Source organism: Cebus imitator, unplaced genomic scaffold (genome assembly GCF_001604975.1).
Source record: "Cebus imitator isolate Cc_AM_T3 unplaced genomic scaffold, Cebus_imitator-1.0 Scaffold21, whole genome shotgun sequence".
In the NCBI taxonomy this organism is placed as follows: Eukaryota; Metazoa; Chordata; class Mammalia; order Primates; family Cebidae; genus Cebus; species Cebus imitator.
This window is the reverse complement of record NW_016107336.1, coordinates 8486468-8513034: the sequence shown is the minus strand read 5'-3', so window position 1 is coordinate 8513034 and position 26567 is coordinate 8486468. Positions and strand designations below refer to the sequence as shown.

The window sequence follows — 26567 nt, the reverse complement described above, 5'->3', positions numbered from 1 at the left end:
GCACCACCATGCCCAGCTAATTTTTTGTATTTTTAGTAGAGACGGGGTTTCACCATGTTGACCAGGATGGTCTCGATCTCTTGACCTCGTGATCCACCCGCCTCGGCCTCCCAGAGTGCTGGGATTACAGGCTTGAGCCACTGCGCCCGGCGCCCAGCTAATTTTTGTATTTTGAGTAGAGACAGGGTTTTGTCATGATAGTCAGGCTGGTCTTAAAATCCTGACTTCAGGTGAGCCACCCGCCTCAGCCTCCCAAAGTCCTGGGATTATAGGCATGAACCACCACACCCGGCCTAATTTTTTAAAAAAATTTTTTGTGGAGAGAAGATTTCTCTATGTTGCCTGGTGGGATAAAATATTAAAAAAAAAAGATTAATGCAGTATCCACAAGTCAGCAATGATTACAAAACAAGAACACTCATGTACAAATTTAAAGCACTACTTAGTTTTCTGTGAATCTAATAAAATATATTTTATTTTTGGATCCTTCTGTAATTAGTAAGTTGATGACTGGGTTTTTTGTTTTTTTTTTAAGATGTAGTCTTGCTCTTCTTGTCCAGGCTGGAGTGCAATGGCTCGTTCTCAGCTCACTGCAACCTCCACCGCCTGGGTTCAAGCAATTCTCCTGTCTCAGCCTCCTGGGTAGCTAGGATTACAGGTGCCTGCCACCATGCCTGGCTAATTTTTTTTGTATTTTTTAGTAGAAACAGGGTTTCAACATGTTGGCCAGGTTGCTCTCCAACTCCAGACCTCAAGTGATCTGCCCACCTTGGCCTCCCAAAGTGTTGGGATTACAGGTGTGAACCACCAGGCCTGGCAACGACTGAGTTTTTACACTCATGTAAGAGATATGCCTCCCTCAAACCCTGGTATGATGTTGGCATACTACCTGTCTGATATGGAAAAAAAAATTTTTTTTTAATCAAATGAAATATCTCCACAGAGACACAAAGCTCAGAAATCCTTGCGTAGGTACACAGAAAGCAAAAAGCAGTGGAGCAAAAACTGCTGTAGTATTTAAGGGTAGCCAAATGCAGAAAAGACCCACTGACCCTCAATGGGAAGACAGACAGGTAGTCTTTTTGTTTTTCTTTTAAAGTTTTTGTTGTATCCCTCCCAAGGCTCTGTCATTCAGGTAGTCTTGTTATTAAGAAACCAGTGCTTAGGATAGAATGGCTAAGAAAATCTAAAAAAAAAATTTCCTTAGCTAACTTGGAAAAAGAAAAAATAAATAAATAAAAGATTTTTCCTCACGCCTGTAATCCCAGCACTTTGGGAGGCCAAGGCGGGTGGATCACGAGGTCAAGAGATTACTGGTCAACATGGTGAAACCCCGTCTCTACTAAAAATACAAAAAATTAGCTGGGCATGGTGGCACGTGCCTGTAGTCCCAGCTGCTCAGGAGGCTGAGGCAGGAGAATTGCCTGAACCCAGGAGGCAGAGGTTGCGGTGAGCCGAGTTCGCGCTATTGCACTTCAGCCTGGGTAACAAGAGCGAAACTCCGTCTCAAAAAAAAAAAAAAAAAAAAGATTTTTCCAGACACAGCTAGAAATTAGCTAAGAAGTCATATAACCAAGGAATTCTGTTTCTTTGACTTTCAGAGAGAAGTTAACAAAGGAGACTAAAAACCCTCAAACAAATGTCAAGTGAAGAATCTTACATTTGAAAATAATAATCACAATGTCAACTAAAGGATTAAAAAAGGAGCTAAAACTTGTGTTTCTATTATTTTATTTTATCTGTTTTTGAGACAGAGTCTTGCTCTGTTTCTCAGGCTGGAGGCTGGAGTATAGTGGCATGATCATGGCTCACTGCAACCTCCACATCCCTGGCTCAAGGGGTCCTCTGGCCTCAGTCTCCCTAGTAGCTGGGACTACAACAGGTGTGTACCACCACACCCAGTAAATTTTTGTAATTTTAGTAGAGATGGAATTTTGCCACGCTGCCCAGGCTGGTCTTGAATTCCTGGACTCAAGTGACTGACCCTCCTTAGCCTCCCAAAGCGCTGGGGTTACAGCCATGAGCCACCAGGCCTGGCTGTGTTTCATTTTTAATTGAAACAAAAGAAAAGCTGGGTGTAGTGGCTTACACCTGTAATCCCAGCACTTTGAGAGGCCAGGGTAGGCAGATTGCTTGAGGTCAGGAGTTCAAGACCAGCCTGGCCAACATGGAGAAACCCCATCTCTACTACAAATACAAAAAATTAGGCCATGCACAGTGGTTCATACCTGTAATTCCAGCACTTTTGGAAGCCAAGGTAGGTGGACCACTGGTCAGGAGTTTGAGACCAGTTTGGCCAACATGGCAAAAAACCATTTCTACTAAAAATACAAAAATTAGCCAGGTATAGTGTCATGTGCCTGTAATCCCAGCTATGCAGGAGGCTGAGGCAGGAGAATTGTTTGAACCAGGGAGGCAGTGGTTGCAGTGAGCTGAGATTGCACCACTGCACTCCAGCCTTGGTGACAGAGTGAAACTCCGCCTCAAAAAAAGAAAAAAAATTAGGCAGGTGTGGTGGTGGGCACCTGTAATCCCAGTTACTTGGGAGGCTGAGGTAGGAGAATCACTTGAACCCAGAAAGTGGAGGTTGCAGTTAGTTGAGATTGTGCCACTGTACTCAAGTGTGAGTGACAGAGTGAGACTCAGTCACACACAGACACACACACACACACATACACAGACATACACACACAAGTCCAGTGTTCTCATAATGGCTGTATACACCACAGTCTGAACACCACCAGCAGCTGCAATTCCCAACTTTGGTGTTTTGAGTTGGGCAATGTTAAGGATGGAAGATATTCAGAGGCAACCCAAATGCCTTGAACTGAAATTTAGGGTCTTCCCCATCCCCCAGCCTGATTACTGGATAAGATTTTCTTGCAGAAAAGCAGGAGCTCCTTTATATTTGAATTATGACAAAGTCTCGTATATAGTTGAATGATTTCTTATTACTTTTTTTTTTGAAATGGAGTCTCACTCTGTCACCTAGTCTGGAGTGCAGTGGTACAATTTTGACTCACTGTAGCCTCTGCCTCCCAGGCTCAAGCAATTCTTGAGCCTCGGCCTCCCATGTAGCTGGGATTACAGGTATGTGCCCCCATGCCTGGCTAATTTTTGTATTTCAGTAGAGACAGGGTTTCACCATATTGGCAAAACTGGTCTCCAACTCCTGACCTCAAATCATCTGCCTGCCTAGGCCTCCCGCAGTGCTGGGATTACAGGTGTGAGCCACCATGCCCGGGCTTAATTACTTTAAAAACAAAACAGAACACTAGGTATGTTTGAGGATTACTAAAAAGCAAAAGAGTAAGTAGTTATATTTTGGCATGTATAAGTATATACCTATACAATGAATGAAAGAACTATTCTGTTGTTATGCAGAATACTCATGGCTTTTGATAAAATCTCCAGGATCAGTATCATATAAAAATTCAAGCTGTATTTTATTTATTTTTAAATTTAAATTTTTATTTATTTATTTTTTTGAGATGGAGTTTCGCTCACTGCCCAGGCTGGAGTGCAATGGCACGATCTTGGCTCACTGCAATCTTTGCCTCCTGGGTTCAAGCGATTCTCCTGCCTCAGCCTCCCTGGTAGCAGGGATAGGCAACTGCCACCACACTCAGCTAATTTTTTCTATTTTTAATAGAGACAGGGTTTCACTATGTTGGCCAGGCTGGTCTCAAACTCCTGTTAGGTGATCCACCTGCCTCAGCCTCCAAAGTGCTGGGATTATAGGTGTGAGCCACCCTGCCCAGCTCTATTTATTTATTTTTCTGAGACAGAGTCTTGCTGTGTCACTCAGCCTGGAGTGCAGTGGCGCAACCTCTGCTCACTGCAACCTCCGCCTCCTGGGTTCAAACAATTCCCCTGCCTCAGCCTCCAGAGTAGCTAGGACTACAGGTACCGTGTCACTATGCCCAGCTAATTTTTGTATTTTTAGTAGAGATGGGGTTTCATTATGTTGGCTAGGCTGGTCTGGAACGCCTGACCTCGTGATCCACCTGCCTGAGCCTCCCAAAGTGCTGGGATTACAGGTGTGAGCCACTACGCCTGGCTTATTTATTTGTTAATATCATTTTTAGAGCTGGGGTCATGCTCTGTCACTCAGGCTGGAGTGCACTGGTGTGATCAGGGTTCACTGCAGCCTCAAACTCCTGGCTCAAGTGATCCTTCTGGCTCAAGTGATCCTCCTGCCTCAGCCTCTCAAAGTGTTGGGATTACAGGCATGAGCTACTGTGCCCAGCCTTATTTGCCTATTTAAATTGCATTCCTCAAAGTAGATTTATCACATTGACAAAATTCCTTTTTTTGTAGGTCTTCTCCCTGAGGCCTTATTTTGGGAAGTAAAGTGCTGCAGTCAGGCCTAGCAGTGGACACTAGTGTCCAAAGTTTTTGTCTCCTGACACTCAGTACAGCAAATGCCACATCTGGTAGCCTTTGAAGTGCAATGAATGAAAACATTTTCACTGCTGAGACATGGGTTAAAAACAGTTCTTTTAAACAGTTGCTTTCCTTACAAATATATAATCCACCAGAGGAATAAAAAGAAGCAATATAAACCGCGAACCAATGGGAAACCTCAAAACAAACCAGTGACACACAGGGCAAGTCACACTTACTTAAGAGACCCTGACAGCTTGGGCTGCTGAAGAAGTTTATCTGCATGATTCAAAGCCATTAGGTTATCACCCAAAGCCAGAGCCACGTAGGCACTGCAAGCAAGTATGGAGCACCTAGAACACAAAAGGGAAGAAGCTGAAAACCTCATTTTATAAAACAACGATTTCCTGAAATACCACAAGGGGAAAAAGAAAAAAAAAAAATCAACAATAGTTGTATCTACTAAATAGGAAAAAATGCCCTTTAGCCGTGACAATCTGGACACCAGCAAAGAGGAAAGCCACAGCACTAATGGTAAGAATTAGATTGATGTATAAAATAATTACAAATCATGGTTTGGCTATTTACATCTTTAGCTTTCATCCAACTGACCCACGTCCCCAACAAAATAACCAACTGGGCTGGCTGGGTGCGGTGGCTCATGCCTGTAATTGCAGTACTTTGGGAGGCCATGGCAGGTGGATCACCTGAGGTCAGGGATTCAAGACCGGCCTGGCCAACATAGTGAAACCCCGTCTTTACCAAAAATACAAAAAATTAGCCGAGCATGGTGGCAGGCATCTGTAATCCCAGCTACTCGGGAAGCTGAGGCAGGAGAATCGCTTGAAACTCGGAAGCGGAGGTTGCAGTGAGCCGAGATTGCGCCACTGTACTCCAGCCTGGGTGACAGTGCGAGACTCAGTCTCCAAAACAAAACAAACAAAAATAAATAAAAATAAATTTAAAAAAAACACCAAATGGATTACAATATATAGCCTGTATATACATATGTAATATATAGCCTTATGAGAACTTACTTCCATAGAACTTTGCTTTTAATAACCTAGGAATAAAGCTATAGAATCAGATCTTATTCTTTCTACAGATATTTGTGATTTTCTAAGAAACAATGAACATATTAAAGCATTCATTTACCCTAAATGTTCTTTTCTCAACCGATTAAGTCTACACTTCTTGCTAAACAACAGTATCAAGAGTAACTAATAAATTTCATTCACACAGTTACTATTCTTCTAAATGAATACCAATGGAAAGAAAAACAGATTAAACAAACATGTGAAGACAACATTTAAGTTATACTAAGTTGGATTGGAAATCTAAGTGTCTATAGTATTTGGTTTTCTACTTAACAGACAGCTCATTTAAAACAAATCTAGTTAATGACTTAACACTAATAGATCACTTGAATGTTAACTGTGCCACAAAGCAATCTTAAACCCTTGTCAAACAGAAATGACATCTGAATGGCTAACCACAAATGACCTGACTCAGATACAGGGTTTTGAGTTATGTATACAAATTACAATACACATATGTATCATTAAGTGCATTCAAGTTGTAATTTTAGTCTAAGGAACAATGTAACCAATGTATCACTACAGAGTTGTAATGTTCTGAAATCCTCTGACTAGAAATGGCTCTTCCTATAAAAAGCACAGCTGGGTAAATTCAAAAATATTCTGGTTCCTCTTCACTTGTTCACTTTTGGTTCCTAGAATCTTAGAAAACTGTCTGCTGAAGGAAAGGCAGCCTCTCAACTCTTAACACAGAAAAGTAGATTGGTCCTGGAGAAGCATAAGAAAATTGAGGTTTATGCCTTCTACGAGGGCTGAAGGACACTCTACTGTGGTTCCTTGTTCACTTGAGGTAGAAAGTGAGATCCAAAGTAGTTAAACATAGTCTTTAGCTTAGTGTGTGATTAGTTAGTATTAACATTTGACACTGAAGACCCCCAATCTGCTGTTCTTCCCATCCAATCACATTGGTTATTAACTCACAAGATCGCTTAGAAAAAACACAACAGAAAAGATTCTTGTACATGTAATTTTTCGAAGTCTTAGGCATACACAACACAGGTATTCTAACTTGTCTTTTTAAACAGGTAGAGAAAGTTTAATCCAAACACAAGTTTGTATTTTGTCACTGAGTATATAATTTTAAAACTGGCCCTTGTTACAGAAGATAGTAATTTGAGAGTAAGCAAGTAGTGCCACTTCCAAAGGAATTTTCCTGGCAAGCCTACCATCAATATCTCTGGCTCTTCAACAGCTGGCTTCACCAGCAGGGTTGTCCCATGGCCACAATCCCTGCAAGGAACCCTCCCCAAGAAGGAAGACTCAGGGACCAGAGGCAGAAGGTTAGTTATCTCCCATCTGCGGAAGCATGTCAGTAGTTAGGTCTGTGTGGCAAGATTGGCGACTCAGTTTCTCCTTTTGACTTACTTGTACTTTTAATTTTAAAACAGCAATGACATTCATTTGTTCATTCATTCAAGAAGTATACTGAGTAACTATGACATATCAGGTATGTACTGCTTATGAACAAAAAAAAGACTATTAAAAGTCCAGACTCCAGAAACTCAAGAAGACCATTACCATTAGCTCAGGGCCTATGTGAATGACAGTCACAAAATTTAATATCCATTTTCATATGTGCCTCTGCCAAAGGTCAGTGTAAAGCATAAGCTCCTTAAAAGCAGAAGCACACATCTGTGGTTTCCTACACAGACTAGAGCAATATCTCACATATGCAGCGGGTGCTTAATAGGTATTTGTTAAAGAAACACAGTTTTCAACATTTTAAATCTGCTTCTCCAGACCCCCACCTTTCCTGTTGATAGGTCATTTTGCTGATGAAGCCGACTCTCTTCCGGCTTCCACAAACAGAGGGCTTTTCCTGCATGATCTAGGTCCCAGAGTCTAGACAAGCCCCACTTCAGGCAGGCTTGCTGGGAAATGCCTGCCCTGGCCTCTCCAGACAGTAGGTGGGCTATTACTGCTCCAGCCCACTGTCAAGCCCACTTTGGGTCCAGAAATCAGTCATGTAAGATTTGCAGCAGGATTCTGTTTCCCAGGAAGCCCAAACTGTAATTACATACAATATAAAAATCTGCTTTCCTCAACTTCAGAATCACAAGAGGGTAAAAGACCCCGTAAGAAATAATCATTCAATTCAAAGCACTCAACTGTGAAAATAAAACTTTAGGGCTGACATTCTGATTAACAGCCATCAGGATTCAGCAAATTTCATTGCCCAGAACTCAAACCAACATTTATGCTCCCTTCTCTTGGTGCCTTATAATCCATCCCAACTCACCTCTCATCACTCTCACATTCATCCTCCTTTTCCTTAGAAAACAACACCGCACTCTGCATAATTCCTGCAGACTGCTAACGCTAGAAGCACACATGGCTCTATCTACTGAGCCCCCAGAGAATCACTTTACTTTTGATAGTTACTACTTAAAATATTGTCCCCACCCCCACTTCCTTGAGTCACTGTCCAATCTGCTTTACCAGTCTCTCAGTGGATCTGACAGTTCATCAGACTGGAAGAACTATACCTCAAGGGAAGAGACACTAGCTTTTCCCCCCTGTGGAGGATCGGACAAAACCCCACTCTCCCCTTCATATGCTGGAGGAGCTAGCTCTAGGTCCCCAGAATGCCAACCCTTGGAAAAGAAGATAAAAAAGGAAGAAACAAAAAAGGAAAGGAAAGGAAAAGAATGGGGTAAACATTTTCTTAAAGCACCAAGTTACAACAAGCTATGTAAGACTGGGCATTAAAATTTGTCAAGCCATATATCCTGTGAGTTCAAGAAATCTAAACCAAATATCTGAAATAGTTTAACCCTTATTAAAAGAGGCTAAAATAAGGGTAAATCCAGTCAGTTACCATTTTTCAAAGGAAAATAAATTTACAAAGCAGCCTCACAGCAAACATTATTTGAAAAACTGGCTTAAAAAAATCCAATAATGTAATTTCTCTCTCTTTTTTGATACAGAGTTTTGCTCGTCACCCAGGCTGGAGTGCAATGGTGCGATCTCTGCTCACTGCAATCTCCGCTTCCCAGGTGCAAGTGATTCTCCTGCCTCAGCCTCCCAAGTAGCTGGGACTACAGGCATGAGCCACCATACCCACCTAATTTTGTATTTTTAGTAGAGATGGGGTTTCACCATGTTGGCCAGGCTGGTCTCAAACCCCTAACCTCAGGTGATCCTCCTGCCTCGGACTGCCAGGGTACTGGGATTCCAGTGGTGAGCCACGGCACCTGGCCAATAATGTAATTTCTTCCAACAAATGAATATAGGAAAGTATGTATCTAAATATCTATATATTTCATTGTACCAGTCCTTGCAGAGCAGGGCTACCCCACAGGCAGTATGCCCAGAGTAGCCAAGAATTTAAAATTTCAAAAGAGCTGGGTGCGGTGGCTCATGCCTGTAATCCCAGCACTGTGGGAGGCGGAGGTGGGCAAATCACCTGAAGTCAGGAGTTCAAGACCAGCCTGGCCAACATGGCGAAACCCCATCTCTACTAAAAATACAAAAATTAGCCAGGCATGGTGGCGCATGCCTGTAGTCGCAGCTACTCAGGAGGCCAAGGCAGGAGAATCACTTGAACCCAGGAGGCAGAGGTTGCAGTGAGCAGTGACTGAGCTGTTGCACTCCAGCCTGGACAACAGAGCAAGACTCTATCTCGAAACATAAATAAATAAATAAATAAAATTTCTAAAGAAAAAATATGCCAATTTGTCTAGAATAATCCAAAAAATGTTAAACTTGTCAACCTTTTTTTTTTGAGACGGAGTCTTGCTCTCTAGCCCAGGCTGGAATGCAGTGGCACAATCTTGGCTCACTGCAACCTCTGCCTCCCAAGTCTCAGTTCAAGCAGCTCTCCTGACTCAGCCTCCCAAGTAGCTGGGATTACAGGCACGCGCCACCATGCCCAGCTACTTTTTATATTTTTAAGTAGAAACAGGGTTTCACCATGTTGGCCAGGATGGTCGTGAATTCCTGACCTTGTGATCCACCCACCTCAGCCTCCCAAAGTGCTGGGATTACAGGCATGAGCCACTGCACTGGGCAACTTTCAACTCTTAACAGAAGTTTAGATGTTCAATTAGTTTTTAACTTTGTCTTCTGTAAACATTTTCCTGTCTAATAATAGTTCTGTGCAAAAACAATCTTTTTTTTTTTTTGAGACGGAGTCTTGCTCTGTCACCCAGGCTGGAGTGCAGTGGCACGATCTCAGCTCATTGCAGCCTCCGCCTCCCAGGTTCAAGTGAATTCTCCTGCCTCAGCCTCCTGAGTAGCTGGGATTACAAGTGTCCACAACCACATCCAGCTAGTTTTTGCATTTTTAGTAGAGATGGGGTTTCACCATGTTGGTCAGTCTGGACTCAGGATCTACCTGCCTTCACCTCCAAAAGTGCTGGGATTATAGGCATGAGCTGCTGTGCCCGGTCGCAAAAAGAATCTTATTAAAATAGTCCAAATCCAACACAAACAGAAGTCTGACACAAAAAAAGCTAAAAAAAGTTGTATATTTAGCAAATCTAGTATCCCAAAGAGCCCGGTCTTATCCTGGGCAGCAAATAAAAAATAAAGTCACAGAGACTTAGCATTTTACACATGGACAGGACTTTAAGATCACCCAATCGAATTGCTTTATTTGACAGAAAGGGAAGAGAAGACCCACAGGGGTTAAATGATTTATCCACATCAGTGACCCTGTGGGGTTTCTGCAGAGTGGCAGACCACTGAATAATTATTTTAACCCTGGTTTGTGGTCACTCTGATCACCAGTTCATCTAAATGAGATTCCTGGAGGCAGGTGTGAATCATGCCAAGGGGGACACAAATTGCTGATAGTGTAAAGGGAATGTTACAGAGGCAGGCTCCTTCCATGGTAGAGTTCGTTAGATTAACAAGTTCAGGAGGACCGCATTCAGCCTTAAGACCGAATTGGGGCTGGATCTCTAGGAAAAGCAATATAAGATTCAAAAGGTTATTAGCCATAATCCTGTTTTAGGTATGTCTTATGGGCTACAATGTCACCACTGGGCTAACAACAGAAGAAATATGATTCTTTAAGTACACTAAAACTGTCTATAATATTTATGTTATCAACCATTTGTCTGATTCATCTTCTTTTATAAACACTGGACCACAGAAGGTCCCTTTTAACTGAAAGAGAAATAATTCACTGAGTGTCACATTAGAGTCTGAAAGAGCTAATTAAGCTTTATAATTTACACTTGTGGAATAACTTAACTGGCTTAATTTTTTTTTTTTTTTTTTTTTTTTTTTTTTTTTTTTTTTTTTGAGACGGAGTTTCGCTCTTGTTACCCAGGCTGGAGTGCAATGGCGCGATCTCGGCTCACCGCAACCTCCGCCTCCTGGGTTCAGGCAATTCTCCTGCCTCAGCCTCCTGAGTAGCTGGGATTACAGGCACGCGCCACCATGCCCAGCTAATTTTTTGTAGCTTTAGTAGAGACGGGGTTTCACCATGTTGACCAGGATGGTCTCGATCTCTTGACCTTGTGATCCACCCGCCTCGGCCTCCCAAAGTGCTGGGATTACAGGCTTGAGCCACCGCGCCCGGCCTTAACTGGCTTAATTAAATTTGCTCTAAGCATTTCCTTTTATCCCGTTTGTGGACTCCCATTTTAGAAATGACCAATTAAATTAAAAATTCCATTTTCAGACCAGGTGCAGTAGTTTATGCTTATAATCTCAGCACTTTGGGAGGCTTATGTGGGAGAACTGCTTGAGCCCAGCAGTTTGAGACCAGCCTGGACAATATAGTGAGACTCTGTCTCTATAAAAAACAATTTTTTTTTTGAGATGGAGTCTCACTCTGTTGCCCAGGCTGGAGTATAGTGGCACTAGCTCGGCTCACTGCAACCAATCCCCAACTCCTGGGTTCAAGCAATTGCCCTGTCTCAGCCTCCTGAGTAGCTGGGACTACAGGTGCATGCCACCACAGCCAGCTGATTTTTTGTGTTTTTAGTAGAGGTGGGGTTTCACCGTCTTAGCCAGGATGGTCTCAATCTTCTGACTCTGTGATCCACCTGCCTCGGCCTACCACAGTGCTGGGATTACAGGCATGAGACACCTCACCCGGCCAAAAAAAAATTTAAAAGTTAGTGGAGCATGGTGGCACAAACCTGTACCGTAGTCCCAGCTACCCCGGAGGCTGAGGTGGGAGGACTGCTTGAACTTGGGAGGTATAGGCTGCAGTGAGCCAAGACTGCGTCACTACACTCCAGCCTGGGCGACAGAGCAAGACCTTGTCTCAAAAAAAAAGGAAAAAGTTTTTTCATTTAAATTTTGTATGCTTTAATTTCCTGTATAGCCATTTTCCATATTGGCCCCAACATTATTTCCTACCCTTTTCAGTTCTGTTAGACTCTTTTCCAGTTCTTGAACAGCCTCCATTAAGTTCAGCTAATATCACAATCTCAGAATGAGTAATAAAGATGTTCTACAATATGCAACATGTAAGATTCAGTTCATACCCATGATAATTACTAAGCCACTATGCAACAATCTACGGAATCACTTCTTTACTCTTTTGTTTGTTTGTTTTTGAGACAGAGTCTCACTCTGTCACTCAGGCTGGAGTGCAGTGGCACAATTTCAGCTCACTGCAACATCTGCCTCCCAGGTTCAAGCAATTCTACTGTCTTAGCCTCGGGCTCCCACAGTGCTGGGATTACAGGCATGAGCCACCGTGCCTAGCCCTTTACTTCTTTGAGACAGTGTCTTGCTCTGTTGTCCAGGCTGGTGTGATCTCAGCTCACTGCAGCCTCTACCTTCCGGGCTCAAGCGATCCTCCCACTTCAGTCTCCCAAGTAGCTAGGACTACAGGCCTAAATTTTATTTAGTTTTTGTAGAGACAAGGTCTCACTATGTTGGCCAGGTTGCTCTTGACCTCCTGGACTCAAGGAATCCTCCCACTTCAGCCTCCCAAAGTGCTGGAATTATAGGCATGAGCCACCACATCCAGCTATTTCTTTGGTTTCTTTTTCTTTCTTTTTTTTTTTTTTTAATATTTCCATAGGTTTTGGGGGAATAGATATTTGGTTACAGGAGTAAGTTCTTTAGTGGTGATATGTAAAATTTTGGTGTAGCAATCACTCATATTCCTCCACTATTAATAAGATCCCAGTATGCCAAAAAAAAAAATGAAATTAGTCTTATCTCTCATCTATAAAAATTAACTCAAAATGATCAAAGACCTAAATGTAAGTGTTAAAATTTAAATTCTTAGGAGAATACATGGTAAATCCTCATGATCTTGGATTTAGTAAAGAAGTTTTAGATATGGCATGAAGGCTGAGCGAGGTGGCTCACACCTGTAATCCCAGCCTGGCCAACATGGAGAAACCCTGTTTCTACTAAAAACACAAAATTAGCCGGGCCTGATGGTGCATGCTTGTAAGCCCAGCTACTCAGGAGGCTGAGGAAGGAGAATCGCTTGAATCCAGGAGGCAGAGGTTGTGGTGAGCCGAGAACGTGCCACTGCACTCCAGCCTGGGCAACAAGAGTGAAACTCGGTCTCAAACAAAACAAAACCAAACAAAACAGACATGGCATGAAAGGCACAAGCAACAACAACAAAAATAAGAATTGAACTTCGTCAAAATGAAAACTGTTTATGCTTCAAAGGGCACCTTCAAAAAGTGAAAAGACAATCTTGAAAATCAGAGAAAATAACTACAAGTCATATATCTGATACGTTATTTGTATCTAGCCCATATATAAAGAACGCTTATAACTCAATAATAAAGACAAATAACCCAATTAAAAAATGGGCAAAGGATCTGAATAAACATCTTTCCAAGGAAAACATACAGATTGAATAATAAGCACAGAAAAAGATGCTGAACATCAATGGTCTTCAGTGAAATGCATATCAAAGCCACAATGAGATACCATTTGATACTCATTACAATGTATAAAAAGATGTGGTACAATAAGTTTTGGTGAGAATGTGAAGAAACTGAAATCCTTTATGCTGCTGGTGGGATTATAGACTGGTGCAGCCAGTTTAGAAAACAGTCTGGCAATTCCTCAAACAATTAAACAGAGCTATCATGTGACCAGGCAATTCCACACCCAGGTAAACCAAAGAGAAATAAAAACAAATGTTCACACAAAAACTTGTAGATGAATGTTTACAGCAGCATTATTCACAACAGCAAAAAGACAAATAATCCACGTTTCATCAATGGATGAATGGGTAAATAAAATGTATGTCTAGATAGAGGAATAAAAAGGAATAAAGTACTGATACGTGCTACAACTTGGATGAACCCTGAAGACACGTGAAGTGAAAGAAGCCACTTACAAAAGCCCACATATATATCATTCCATTTATATAAAAGTCCCAAACAGGGAAATCTGTAAAGACAGAAGGCAGGTTACTTGGGATGAGGAATAGAATGGGGAAGGGGGTGGGGATAGCTAAGTGTACAGGGTTTCTTTTTGGGGTAAATAAAAATGTTCTAGGGCTGGGCATGGTGGGTCACGCCTGAAATCCCAGCACTTTGGGAGGCTGAGGCAGGTGGATCACAAGGTCAAGAGATTGAGACCAACCTGGCCAACATGGTGAAACTCCATCTCAACCAAAAATATAAAAATTAGCTGGGTGTGTGGGCAGATGCCTGCAGTCCTAGCTTCTCGGGAGGCTGCGGCCGGAGAATCGCTTGAACCTGGGAGGCGGAGGTTGCAGGGAGCTGAGATGGTGCCACTGCACTCCAGCCTGACAACATAGCGAGACTCCATCTCAAAAAAAAAAAGTTCTAAAATTGATTGCTGATGGTTGCATATATCTATGAAAATACTAAAAGCCACAGATTACATACATCTAATGGATTAACTGTATGCTATGTAAATTATGTTTCAATAAAGCTTTCTTTTTTTTTTTTTGAGACAGAGCCTCACTCCGTTGCCCAGGCTGGAGTGCAGTGGTGCATTCTTGGCTCACTGCAACCTCCGCCTCCCAGGTTGAAGCAATTCTGCTGCCTCAGTCTCCTGAGTAGCTGGGACTACAGGTGTGTACCACCACACCCGACCAATTTTTTGTTTTTTTGAGACAGAGTTTGACTCTTGTCCCCCAGGCTGGAGTGCAATGGTGCAATCTTAGCTCCCTGCAACCTCCGCCTCCTGGGTTCAAGTGATTCTCCTGCCTCAGCCTCCCAAGTAGTTGGGATTACAGGTAGCCACCACCACACCCAGCTAATTTTTGTATTTTTAGTAGAGACAGGGTTTCGCCATGTTGGCCAGAGGCTGGTTTCAAACTCCTGATCTCAAGTAATCCACCTGCCTTGGCCTTCCAAAGTGCTGTGATTACAGCAGTTAACCACTGCCTCCAGCCACAATAAAGCTATTTTTCCTTTATTTTTGAGACAGGGTCTCACTTTGTCACCTAGGCTGGAGTGCAGTGGTGTGATCTCCGCTCACTGAAGCCTTAACCTCCAGGGCTCAAGTGATCATCCTGCCTCAGCCACCCAAGTATCTGAGACTAGTGGTGTGCACCACCACATCAGGCTAGTTTTTTTTGTGTGTTTCTTACAGAGGCGAGGTTTTAGCATGCTGCCCAGGCTGGTCTCAAATTCCTGAGCTCAAGTTATCCACTGCCTTGGCATCCCAAACTGCTAGAGTTACAGGGGTGAGCCACTGCACCCAGCCTCAATAAAGTTTTTTTTTTTTTTTTGAGTCAGAATTTCGCTCTTGTCTCTCCTGCGGGAGTGCAATGGCGTGATCCCGGCTCACCGCAACCTCTGCCTCCTGGGTTCAAGCAATTCTCCTGGTTCAGCCTCCTGAGTAGCTGGGATTACGTGTATGCGCCACCATGCCGGGCTAATTTTGTATTTTTAGGGTTTATCTATGTTGGTCAGGCTGGTCTCAAACTCCTGACCTCAGGTGATCCACCTGCCTTGGCCTCCCAAAGTGCTGGGATTATAGGCATGTGTCCAGCCAATAAAGCTATTTAAAAAAAAAAAATATGTTGACAGTAGACAGCCAATAAAGGCTTTTTTAAAACAAAAAACAAACAGGCAGGGCAAGGTAGCTCACACCTGTAATCCCAGCACTTTGGGAGGCCAAGGCGGGCGGATCACTTGAGGTCAGGTGTACAAGACCAGCCTGGCCAAAATGGTGAAACTCCATCTCCACAAAAAATACAAAATTTAGCCGGGTATGGTGCTAATCTCAGATACTTGGGAGGCTGAGGCAGGAGAGTTACTTGAACCCAGAAGGCAGAGATTGCAGTGAACCAAGACTGCACTACTGCATTCCAGCCTGGGTGACAGAGTGAGACTCCATCTCTAAATAAATAAATACCAAAAAAAATCTCAGAAGAAAAATATATTCTTCTATTATAAGCAACCATTGTTATTTAAAAAACCTATTATCTCCCAAATATATGCAGCTAACATTCACATCTAAATCAAAGCATACAGCCAAAATATCAATCCTGCCCAAGAAACTAAGTTCTAAGATTCCTTTGGGTATTAGGTGTTTTAAAAAAAAAAAAAAAAAAAAAATTTCTAAAGAGATAAATAATTCAGTTAAAATTTGTGGTACAAGAAAACTGTGACATAGTAACAACATTCACGTGTGTAAAAACTATGTTATAACATACAAACATTCAAACACACTTGTCTTAAAACCTTAGAGCAGCACTGCTCTACAGAAATAATAATTAGAGCCATAGCCAAGTGCAGTGGCTCACACCTGTCATTCTACCGCTTTGGGAGGCCAAGGTGGGAAGACTGCTTGAGCCCAGGAGTCCAAGGCTAGCCTGGGAAACACAGTGAGATCCTGCCTCTACAAAAAATAAAAATGCTAGCTGAGAATGGTGGCACGTGCGTGTAATCTTAGTTATGCAGGAGGCTGATGTGAGAGAACTGCTTGAGGCCAGAAGTTTGTGGTGTAGTCAAAGTGTGTGGTGTAGTTCTTTTAAAAAAACAAAAAAAGGAAATATAATTGAAGTCATAAATGTAATTTTGATTTTTCTAACAGACACGTCTAAAACAAAAGAAACATGTAAAATTACTTTATCTATCTATCTATCTATCCATCCATCCATCCATCCATCTATCTTTTCAGAGGGCATTTCATTCTTGTTGCCCAGGCTTCAGTGCAATGGCGTGATCTGGTCTCACTGCAACCTCTACCTCCTGGGTTCAAGCGATTCTCCTGCCTCAGCCTTATAATAGCTGGGATTACAGGCATGCAACACTACATCACCTAATTTTTTTTGTAGTTTTAGTAGAGACAGGGTTTTACCATGTCAGCCAAGCTGGTCTCAAACTCCCGACCTCAGGTGATACACCTGCCTTGGCCTCCCAAAATGCTGGGATTATAGGTGTGACCTACCTCACCCAGCCTTACTTACTTACTTATTTATGGAGTCTTGCTCTGTCATCAGGTTGGAGTGCAGTTGTGCGATCTTGGCTCACCGCAACCACTGCCTTCCAGGTTCAGGAAATTCTCCTGCCTCAGCCTCCTGAGTAGCTGGGACTATAGGCACGTGCCACCATGCCCAACTAATTTTTTGTAGTTTTAGTAGAGACAGGGTTTTACCATGTCAGCCAAGCTGGTCTCAAACTCCCGACCTCAGGTGATACACCTGCCTTGGCCTCCCAAAATGCTGGGATTATAGGTGTGACCTACCTCACCCAGCCTTACTTACTTACTTATTTATGGAGTCTTGCTCTGTCATCAGGTTGGAGTGCAGTTGTGCGATCTTGGCTCACCGCAACCACTGCCTTCCAGGTTCAGGAAATTCTCCTGCCTCAGCCTCCTGAGTAGCTGAGACCACAGGTGTCTGCCACCACGCTCAGCTAATTTTTTTTGTATTTTTAGTAGAGATGGGGTTTCACCACAGTGGCCAGGATGGTCTCTATCTCTTGACCTCGTGATCCACCCACTTTGGCCCTCGGCCTCCCAAAGTGCTGTGATTACAGGCATGAGCCACTGTGCCCAGCCTATTTTTAATATATTTAACTTACTATGTTTAAAATACCATTTCAGTATATAATTGATATAGAAATTAATAGCATAGTTTACATTTTTTTCATAGTACTTTTTGAAACCTGGTGTGTATCTTACTTTCATAGTACTTTTTGAAACCTGGTGTGTATCTTACACTTGAATAGTGCACCTGAATTCACACTGGATACAATTCAAGTGCTTAGTGGTCATATGTGGTTGATATGGCAGTCTTAGAGTCTAAGGAAAACATATTAAATACAAGCAGAAAAGCATTTTCTTCTTTCTTGGTTAAGAAACCAAATTTGGCTGGCATGGTGGCTCATGCCTGTAATCCCAACACTTTGGGAGGCTGAGGCAGGCAGATCACTTGAGGTCAGGGGTTTGAGACTAGCCTGGACAACATGGTGAAACCCTGTCTCTACTAAAAATACAAAAATTAGTTGCTGGGTGCAGTGGCAGGCGCCTGTAATCCCAGCTACTTGGGAAGCTGAGGCAGGAGAAGCACTTGAACCCAGGAGGCAGAGGCTGCAGTGAGCAGAGATTGTGCCACTCCACTCAAGCCTGGGAGACAACAAAACTGTCTAAAAAAAAAAAAAAGAAACCAAGTTTTCCATGTCGTGCTGCCTCATAAATGATATGTAAGGAAAAGCCTCCATTTATCAATTACTGGAGGTTAAATTACATTTCCCAAAATAATATATTAAAACTTTTGTTAATTTCACAAAATTTCAATTTTTATTTATTTTTGAGACAAGGTCTCACTCTGTCACCCAGGCTGGAGTGCTGTGGCACAATTATGGCTCAGTGTATGTAGCCTTGACCTCTTAAGCTCCAGTGATCCTCCTATCTCAGCCATGGGAGTAGGTGGCACTACATGTGTGTGGCACCATGCCCTGCTAATTTTTAAAATTTATTGTAGGAACAGGGTAAATTCCAACATGTTAATACCTTACCTTAAATTTTAAAATTGAGGTATAGTTTATACACATTACAATGCACCATTCATATGGACATATATATCAAACTGTATACTTTAATCAGAGGTCCCCAACTCCCAATATCATTAGATACATTAGATACAGAAGAAGGGGAGTGGCGGGCAAGTGAGCAAAGCTTCATCGCTTCATCCATCCATCCATCCATTCATCTGTATGTTTTTTTATTTGGAGGGAATCTCTCTCTGTCTGTCTGTCTATCTGCCTAACTATCTATGTTTATTTATTTGGAGGGAATCTCGCTGTCTCTATCTATCTATCTATCTATCTATCTATCTATCTATCTATCTATCTATCTATCTAATGTTTTTTTATTTGGAGGGAATCTCGCTGTCTCTATCTATCTATCTATCTATCTATCTATCTATCTATCTATCTATCTATATGTTTTTTTATTTGGAGGGAATCTCGCTGTGTCGCCCAGGCTGGAGTGCAGTAGTGCAATCTTGGCTCACGGCAACCTTCACCTGCTGGGTTCAAGCAAGTCTTGTGCCTCAGCCTTCTGAGTAGCTGGGATTAAAGGTGTGTACCACCACACCTAGCTGATGTTTGTATTTTTAGTAAAGACAGGGTTTCACTATGTTGGCCAGGCTGGTCTTGAACTCCTGACCTCAGGTGACCCACCTGCCTTGGCCTCCCAAAGTGCTGGGATTACAGGCATGAGCCACTACGACCGGCCTGCTTCACCTATATTTACAGCTGCTCCTATGGCTTGCATCACTGCCTGAGCTCCTCCTCCTGTCAGATCAGCAGCAGCATTAGATTCCCATGGGAGTCCAAATCTTATTGTGAACTGTGCATGCAAGGGATTTAGGTTGCACGCTCCATATGAGAATCTAATGGCTGATGATCTGTCACTGTCTCCCATCACCCCCAGATGGGACCATCTAGTTATAGGAAAACAAGCTCAGGACTCCCACTGATTCTACATTATAGTGAGTTGTATAATTATTTCATTATATATTACAATGTAATACTAATAGAAACAAAGTGCACAATAAATGTAATGTGCTTGAATTATTCTGAAACCACCTTCCCCACAACCCTGTCTGTGGAAAAACTGTCTCCCATGATCCTGGTGCCTGGTGCCAAAAAGGTTGGGATCTGCTGCTTAAATTGATGTGTTTACATTTCTTTCCCCCAACCACTGTTCTGATTTCTAGCAACATCAATTAGTCTATTAAGAAAGTTTTGTCATATAAATGGTATAAATGGAATCACACAGTACATACCTTATGTGAAGTAAAAGAAGAAACAAAAATTTTTTGAGATTCATCCATGTTAACTTGTGCACTGGTTTTGGTTTTTCTTTTTCTTTTTTTTTTTGAGACAGAGTCTTGTTCTTGTTGCCCAGGCTGGAGAGCAATGGCACAATCTTGGCTCACTACAACCTCCGCTTCTGGGTCCAAGTTATTCTCCTGCCAAGGCCTCCTGAGTAGCTGGGATTACAGGTGCCCACAACCATGCCCTGCTAATTTTTGTATTTTTAGGAGACAGGGTATCGTCATGTTGGCCAGGCTGGTCTCAAACTCCTGACCTTGTGATCCAACCGCCTCGGCTTCCCAAAGTGCTAGGATTATGGCGTAAGCCACTGTGCCTGGCTTGGTTTTGGTTTTTTTGAAAGAGGGTCTCATTTTGTCACCCAGGTTGGAGTGCATCGGTGCAACCTCAGCTCACTGCAGCCTCAAACCTAAGGGCTCAGGTGATCCTCCCACCTCAGCCTCCTGAGCAGCTGCAACTATAGGAGTGCACCACCATGCCCGGCCAATTTTTTATACAGATGGGGCTTGGCCATGTTGCCCATGCTTATTTCAAACTCCTGGACTCAGGGCAATCTGCCTGCCTGGGCCTCCCAGTGTTGGGATTACAGGCATAAGCCACTGTGCCCGACCTCACTGGTTCTTCCCTATAGCTGAGTAGTATTCCAAAATACAAGTGTAATACAACTTAGTTATCCATTGTTACTGACGAGTACCTGGGCTATGTCTAGGCTTTGTCTACCAGGAGTAAAGCTGCTATGAAATTCTTTTGTGGACAAGTTTGTTTCACTTTGGTAAATATCTAGGAACTGAATCACCTTAAAATGTCAAAATCATGGCATTTATTTTATTCCAGCGCACGGAATATAAGTGTGAGTGTGTATTTCTATAATTGAATAAAACTTATGGTTTCATACAGTGTTGAGTACTTCAGAAACTGATGCAAAATTCTGAAAGTGTCATTATATATACAGTTGGTCCTTAGAATCCAGAGGTTCAGGGCTGGGCGCGGTGGCTCAAGCCTGTAATCCCAGCACTTTGGGAGGCCGAGGCGGGTGGATCACGAGGTCAAGAGATCGAGACCATCCTGGTCAACATGGTGAAACCCCGTCTCTACTAAAAATACAAAAAATTAGCTGGGCATGGTGGCGCGTGCCTGTAATCCCAGCTACTCAGGAGGCTGAGGCAGGAGAATTGCCTGAACCCAGGAGGCGGAGGTTGCGGTGAGCCGAGATCGCGCCATTGCACTCTAGCCTGGGTAACAAGAGCGAAACTCCGTCTCAAAAAAAAAAAAAAAAAAAAAAAAAAAAACCAAAAAAAAAAAAAAAAAAAAAAAAAAAAAAGAATCCAGAGGTTCCAAATCTGTAGATTTGACCAACTATAAATAGAAAATCTTGTGTCCTCTAATTGGGACTCCCAGCTGGGGCTATTTCTGGTGCTGGTGCGGCTCCAGGAAGGCCATCCCAGCCATCACTCTTCCACCTGCTCCTTAGAGAAGGGAAGATGAGCGAATCGAGCTCAAAGTCCAGCTAGCCCTTGGTCTCCAAGCAGGAAAAGGATGGCACTGAGAAGCGGGGCCGGGGCAGGCCATGCAAGCAGCCTCCGGTGAGTCCCAGGACAGCGCTGGTAGGGAGTCAGAAGGAGCCCAGCGAAGTGCCAACACCTAAGGCCAAAGGGAAGCAAAAACAAGGGTGCTGCCAAGACCCGGAAAACCACAACTCCAGGAAGGAAACCAAGGGGCAGACCCAAAAAACTGGAGAAGGAGGAAGAGGAGGGCATCTCGCAGGAGTCCTCGGAGGAGCAGTGACCATGCGTGCCGCATGCTCCTCACTGGAGGAGCAGCTTCCTTCTGGGACTGGACAGCTTTGCTTCGCTCCCACTGCCCCCGCCCCTTCCCCAGGCCCACCATCGCCACCGCCTCCGGCTGCCACCCTCATCTTCCACCTGCACCCTCACCACCACGCTACACAGCACACCAGCCCCTGCAGGGCCCCCATGGGCTGAGTGGGGAGCAGTTTTCCCCTGGCCTCAGTTCCCCCGCCCACCCACGCATACACACATGCCCTCCTGGACACGGCTAACATCCCACTTAGCCACACCCTGCACCTGCTGTGTCCCCACTCACTTGGTGATGGGGACATTGCTCTCTGGGCTTTTTGATTGGGGGCGCCCTCTCTGCTCCTCTACTGTTCCCTCTGGCTTCCCATAGTGGGGCCTGGGAGGGTTCCCCTGGCCTTAAAAGGGGCCCAAGCCCCATCTCATCCTGGCATGCCCTACTCCACTGCCCTGGCAGCAGCAGGTGTGGCTAATGGAGGGGGGTGCTGGCCCCCAGAATTCCCCCAGCCAAACTGTCTTTGTCACCACATAGGGCTCACACCTTTTATCCTTCCCTACCTTCCCCACTAGTTTGGACAGCCCTCTTTGGCTACAGAAGGCAGGAGGGGTATGAGTCCCCTACACCCTTTTCACTGTGGTCCCAGCCCTCTGGTCCTCCGCCTGGGATCTGAGTATATATTGTGGTGATGGAGATGCAGTCACTTATTGTCCAGGTGAGGCCCATGTGCCCTGTGGCTACCACCTGAGATGGGCTGGAGCTGTTGCCCCCACCCTACTTTGCTTCTGCCACTTGGCCATTTCCCCCTCCTCAGATGGGGCACAAATAACAAGGAGCTCACCCTGCCCACTCCCAACCCTCCTGTTCCTCCCTGCCCCTCAAGGTTCTGGTTCCATTTTTCCTCTGTTCACAAACTACCTCTGGACAGTTGTGTTGTTTTTTGTTCAATGTTCCATTCTCTGATATCCATCATTGCTGCTGCTATCAGCGCCAAATGTTCACTCTCATTGCCTCCTGTTCTGCCCATGATACTCTACCCCAAGATACTCTTTATGGGGAAGAGGGGCTGGGGCATGGTAGACTGGATGACTGACTACCCCAGTCCCAGGGAAGGTGGGGCCCTGCCCCTTGGATGCTGCAGCAGAGTGAGCAAGGGGGCCCGAATCGACCATAAAGGGTATAGGGGCCACCTCCTCCCCCTGTTCTGTTGGGGAGGGGTAGCCATGATTTGTCTCAGCCTGGGGCTTCCCCTCTGGTTTCCTATTTGCAGTTACTTGAATAAAAAATATCCTTTTCTGGAAAAAAAAAAATTGAAAATATAAAAATAATAAAAAAATCACACAACAATTTTTTAAAAAGCTAAAAACTAATACAGTATGACAACTATTTATTTGGCATATATAGGGCACTAGGTATTATAAGAACTTTAAAGATGATTTAAAGTTTATGAGAGAAGGCTGAGCACGGTGGCTCAAGCCTGTAATCTCAGCACTTTGGGAGGCCAAGATAGGCAGATCACTTGAGGCCATGAGTTCAATACCAGCCTGGCCAACATGGTGAAACTGTGTCTCTATTAATATAAAAATTAGCTGGGTGTGGTGGTGCATGCCTGAAATCCCAGTTACTTGGGAGCCTGAAGCAGGAGAATTGCTGAGGGAGAAGTTGCAGTGAGCCAAGATCACACCATTGCACTCCAGCCTGGGCAACAAGAGCAAAACTTCATCTCAAAAAACAAATAAATAAAATAAAAATAAAGTGTGTGAGTTCAGGTATGGTGGCTCACATCTGTAATCCCAGCACTTTGGGAGGCCGAGGTGTGTGGATTACAAGGTTAGGAGTTCGAGACCAGCCTGGCCAAGATGGTGAAACCCCATCTCTACTAAAAAATATAAAAATTAGTCAGGTATGGGGTGGTACTGTAGTCCCAGCTACTCGGAAGGCTGAGGAAGGGGAATCACTTGAGCTTAGGAGGTGGAGGTTGCAGTGAGCTGAGACTGAGCCCCTGCACTTTAGCCTGGTCAAAAGAGCAAGACCCCATCTCAAAAAAAACAAAACAAAACAGTATGATAGGATATAAACAGGTTATCTGGAAATACTACAACATTTTACATAACAGACTTGAGCATCTGATGATTTTGGTGTCTGTTGGGGGTCCTGAAACCAATCCCTCAAGGATACCAAAGGATGATTATGTAACTTTCTTGATCCATTATATTGTATCTCTAAGTTCATCTAAACCTGACAGTTAAACTGGTTAGTTGATTTCTGAGACATTTTCCTAATTTAGGGCCATATTTTTATTTTACTTGTGAGAATATTTTTCTGAAAACTATGTTGATTTAATATAGAATCTCACAACTTCTTCAATTATTATCGGCCTTCTAAAAACATGCAGTAACTTGGTTAGAATGAAATCTTTTTGGACTTACCTTAATTTATGTAGGAATGAAAAAAAAAAAGAAAATTCTCAAGGGGCTGTGAACCCATATCATAAAAAATGACCATTAGAAAACTCATGATAATTTACTGCATATTAGTTATGCTGGAAACAGAAAACGGGGCTTTGCATTGGTATCTTGGGTATTATTGAGCCCTAAGGGTCAAGTTTAATAGTCCATAAAAGCTAAACTATACAGTAGTCAGATTTTCAATAACCTGAAAGAGGTCAGGTCAGAAATAGATGAAATCTAGAAGAATTCCACAATCTTAAAACATAGTGCTCAGGCTCCTTACATTGAAGACAGCTGGCTCCTGATCACAGATTTGCCCTTTAACATACCCACCTGCACTGTGAGCTTTATGGTTTTGAAAATTAAGACACAATTCTTTTACAACTCCTCCCCTTCACCATTTGTCTCCATTACCACTGCTACTGTCTGGCATAGCAGTCCTGTTTACAAATCCACCCTAAAGCTCCTTCCAGCTTGTATTCTTTCCCTTCTCCCTCCAAGCTGCTCCATAGAAAAAAATATACTAGAGAATCATCCATCTTTGCCTCACTTTATGATGATGGAATTCCCTATGGAAGCCTTTTGCACCCTTTCACAAAAAAACGCAATATTATTTTCTCTAAAGATCACCTCCTACTATGACATATGGAAAGCAAACAGTTGTACCATCAAAGGTACAAAACTCAGGCCAGGTGCAGTGGTTCATGCCTGTAATCCCAGCACTTTGGGAGGCAGAGGTGGGCGGATCATGAGGTTAGAAGTTCGAGACTAGCTTGACCAACATGGTAAAACCCCGTTTCTACTAAAAATACAAAAATTTGCGGGGCATGGTGGCGTGCACCTGTAATCCCAGCTACTCAGGAGGCTGAGCCAGGAGAATCGCCGGAGGCGGAGGCTGCAGTGAGCCGAGATCACACCACTTGCACTCCAGCCTGGCAACAGAGCAAGACTCTATCTCAAAAGAAAAAAAAAATAAGTACCTACAACACACACACACATATCAAAACAAATATGTGATGAAAAAATAATTTTTTTAAAAAAAGAAAATACCAAATATTGGTGAGATGTAAAGAAACTGGATCACTCATACATTGCTGGTGGGAATGTAAAACGGTATAGTCACTGTTAAAAAGAGTTTGGTAGTTTCTTATTAAACATGTAACACATGTAACTCCCCTGCTATTCAGCACTGTTGGACATTCATCCCTGAGAAACAAAGATTTATGTGCATATAAATACCTGTGACTATTTTTAGCAGCTTTATTTGTAAATAAAACTGAAATCAAGCTAGATGTCTCACAACAGGTGAATGGTTAAACTGAGGTACATTCACGCCATGGAATAATACCAATAAAAAGGAACAACTATTGATTTACTCAGCAAACTTAAATGAATTTTCTTTTTTTTTTTTTGAGACGGAGTTTCGCTCTTGTTACCCAGGCTGGAGTGCAATGGCGCGATCTCGACTCACCGCAACCTCCGCCTCCTGGGTTCAGGCAATTCTCCTGCCTCAGCCTCCTGAGTAGCTGGGATTACAGGCACGCGCCACCATGCCCAGCNAGGATGGTCTCGATCTCTTGACCTTGTGATCCACCCGCCTCGGCCTCCCAAAGTGCTGGGATTACAGGCTTGAGCCACCGCGCCCGGCCTTAAATAAATTTTCCAAGAATTATACTGAATAAAAATTCAATCCCAAAAGGTTACATACTATATGATTCCATTTATATAACATTTTTGAAAAACAAAATTATAGAAATGGAGAACAGATTAGTAGTAACCAAGGTTAAATAAGTGGAACTGGGTATGGCTATAAGAGGGCAATATGAGGGATCTTTTGTAGTAATGACAATGTTCTGGGTTGGCCACAGTGGCTCACACCTATAATCCCAGGGCTTTGGGAGGCCAAGGTGACAGGATTGCTTGAGGCCAGGAGTTTGAGACCAGCCTGGGCAACACAGCGAGACCCCACCTCTATAAAAATTTTTTTAAAAATTTTAAGAAATTGAATGTAATGAAGATATTATAAAACAAACAACAAAAAAGTTCTGTATTTTGACTGTATCAATGTCAGTATCTTGACTGTGATATTGTATTAAAGTTCTGTAAGATAGTTATCTATGGGGAAACCGGGTAAAGGGTAGATTAGGTCTCTATATTATTTTTTTATTTTTAGAGAGAGCGCCTTGATCTGTCATCCATGCTGGAGTTTGGTGGCATAATCACGGCTCACTGCAGCCACAACCTCCAGGGCTTAAAGTGATCCTCCCACGTCAGCCTCCCAGCTACCTGGGAGGCTGAGGCAGAATTGCTTTAGCCTGGGAGGCAGAGGTTGCAGTGAGCTGAGATCTTTCCATTGCACTCCAGCCTGGGCAAACAGAGCAAAACTCCATCTCAAAAAGAAAAGAAAAGAAAAGAAAACAGACGTATAATTGTAGATTCCACAGACATTAAAAAGGTAAAAAAAATTATGAACAATGTTATGTCAATAAATTTGACAACATATAAAAAGAAAAATTCGGCCGGGTGCGGTGGCTCAAGCCTGTAATCCCAGCACTTTGGGAGGCCGAGGCGGGTGGATCACGAGGTCAAAAGATCGAGACCATCCTGGTCAA

The 26567-nt window shown here is 43.3% G+C and overlaps 1 protein-coding gene and 2 pseudogenes across 5 annotated transcripts in view; 2 read left to right on the top strand and 1 right to left on the bottom strand.

Annotated features, from left to right (window-relative positions):
• The window catches only part of CNOT10 (CCR4-NOT transcription complex subunit 10), a 96807-nt gene that overhangs the window by 12496 nt on the left and 57744 nt on the right, over window positions 1-26567 (bottom strand). For all 4 annotated transcript variants that reach the window (XR_005198937.1, XM_017521687.1, XM_017521688.2 and 1 more), the window contains one exon: window positions 4626-4739. Coding sequence is in view for 3 of the 4 variants with exons in the window: in XM_017521687.1 (XP_017377176.1) it covers window positions 4626-4739 (114 nt within the window). In the remaining variant the exon portion in view is untranslated. The remainder of the gene's footprint in view (window positions 1-4625; window positions 4740-26567) is intronic.
• On the top strand, window positions 803-899 carry LOC119470096 (annotated as a pseudogene).
• Window positions 21160-22815, top strand: LOC108299422 (annotated as a pseudogene). The gene has a single exon (XR_001822966.2). The product of XR_001822966.2 is annotated as a high mobility group protein HMG-I/HMG-Y-like (transcript).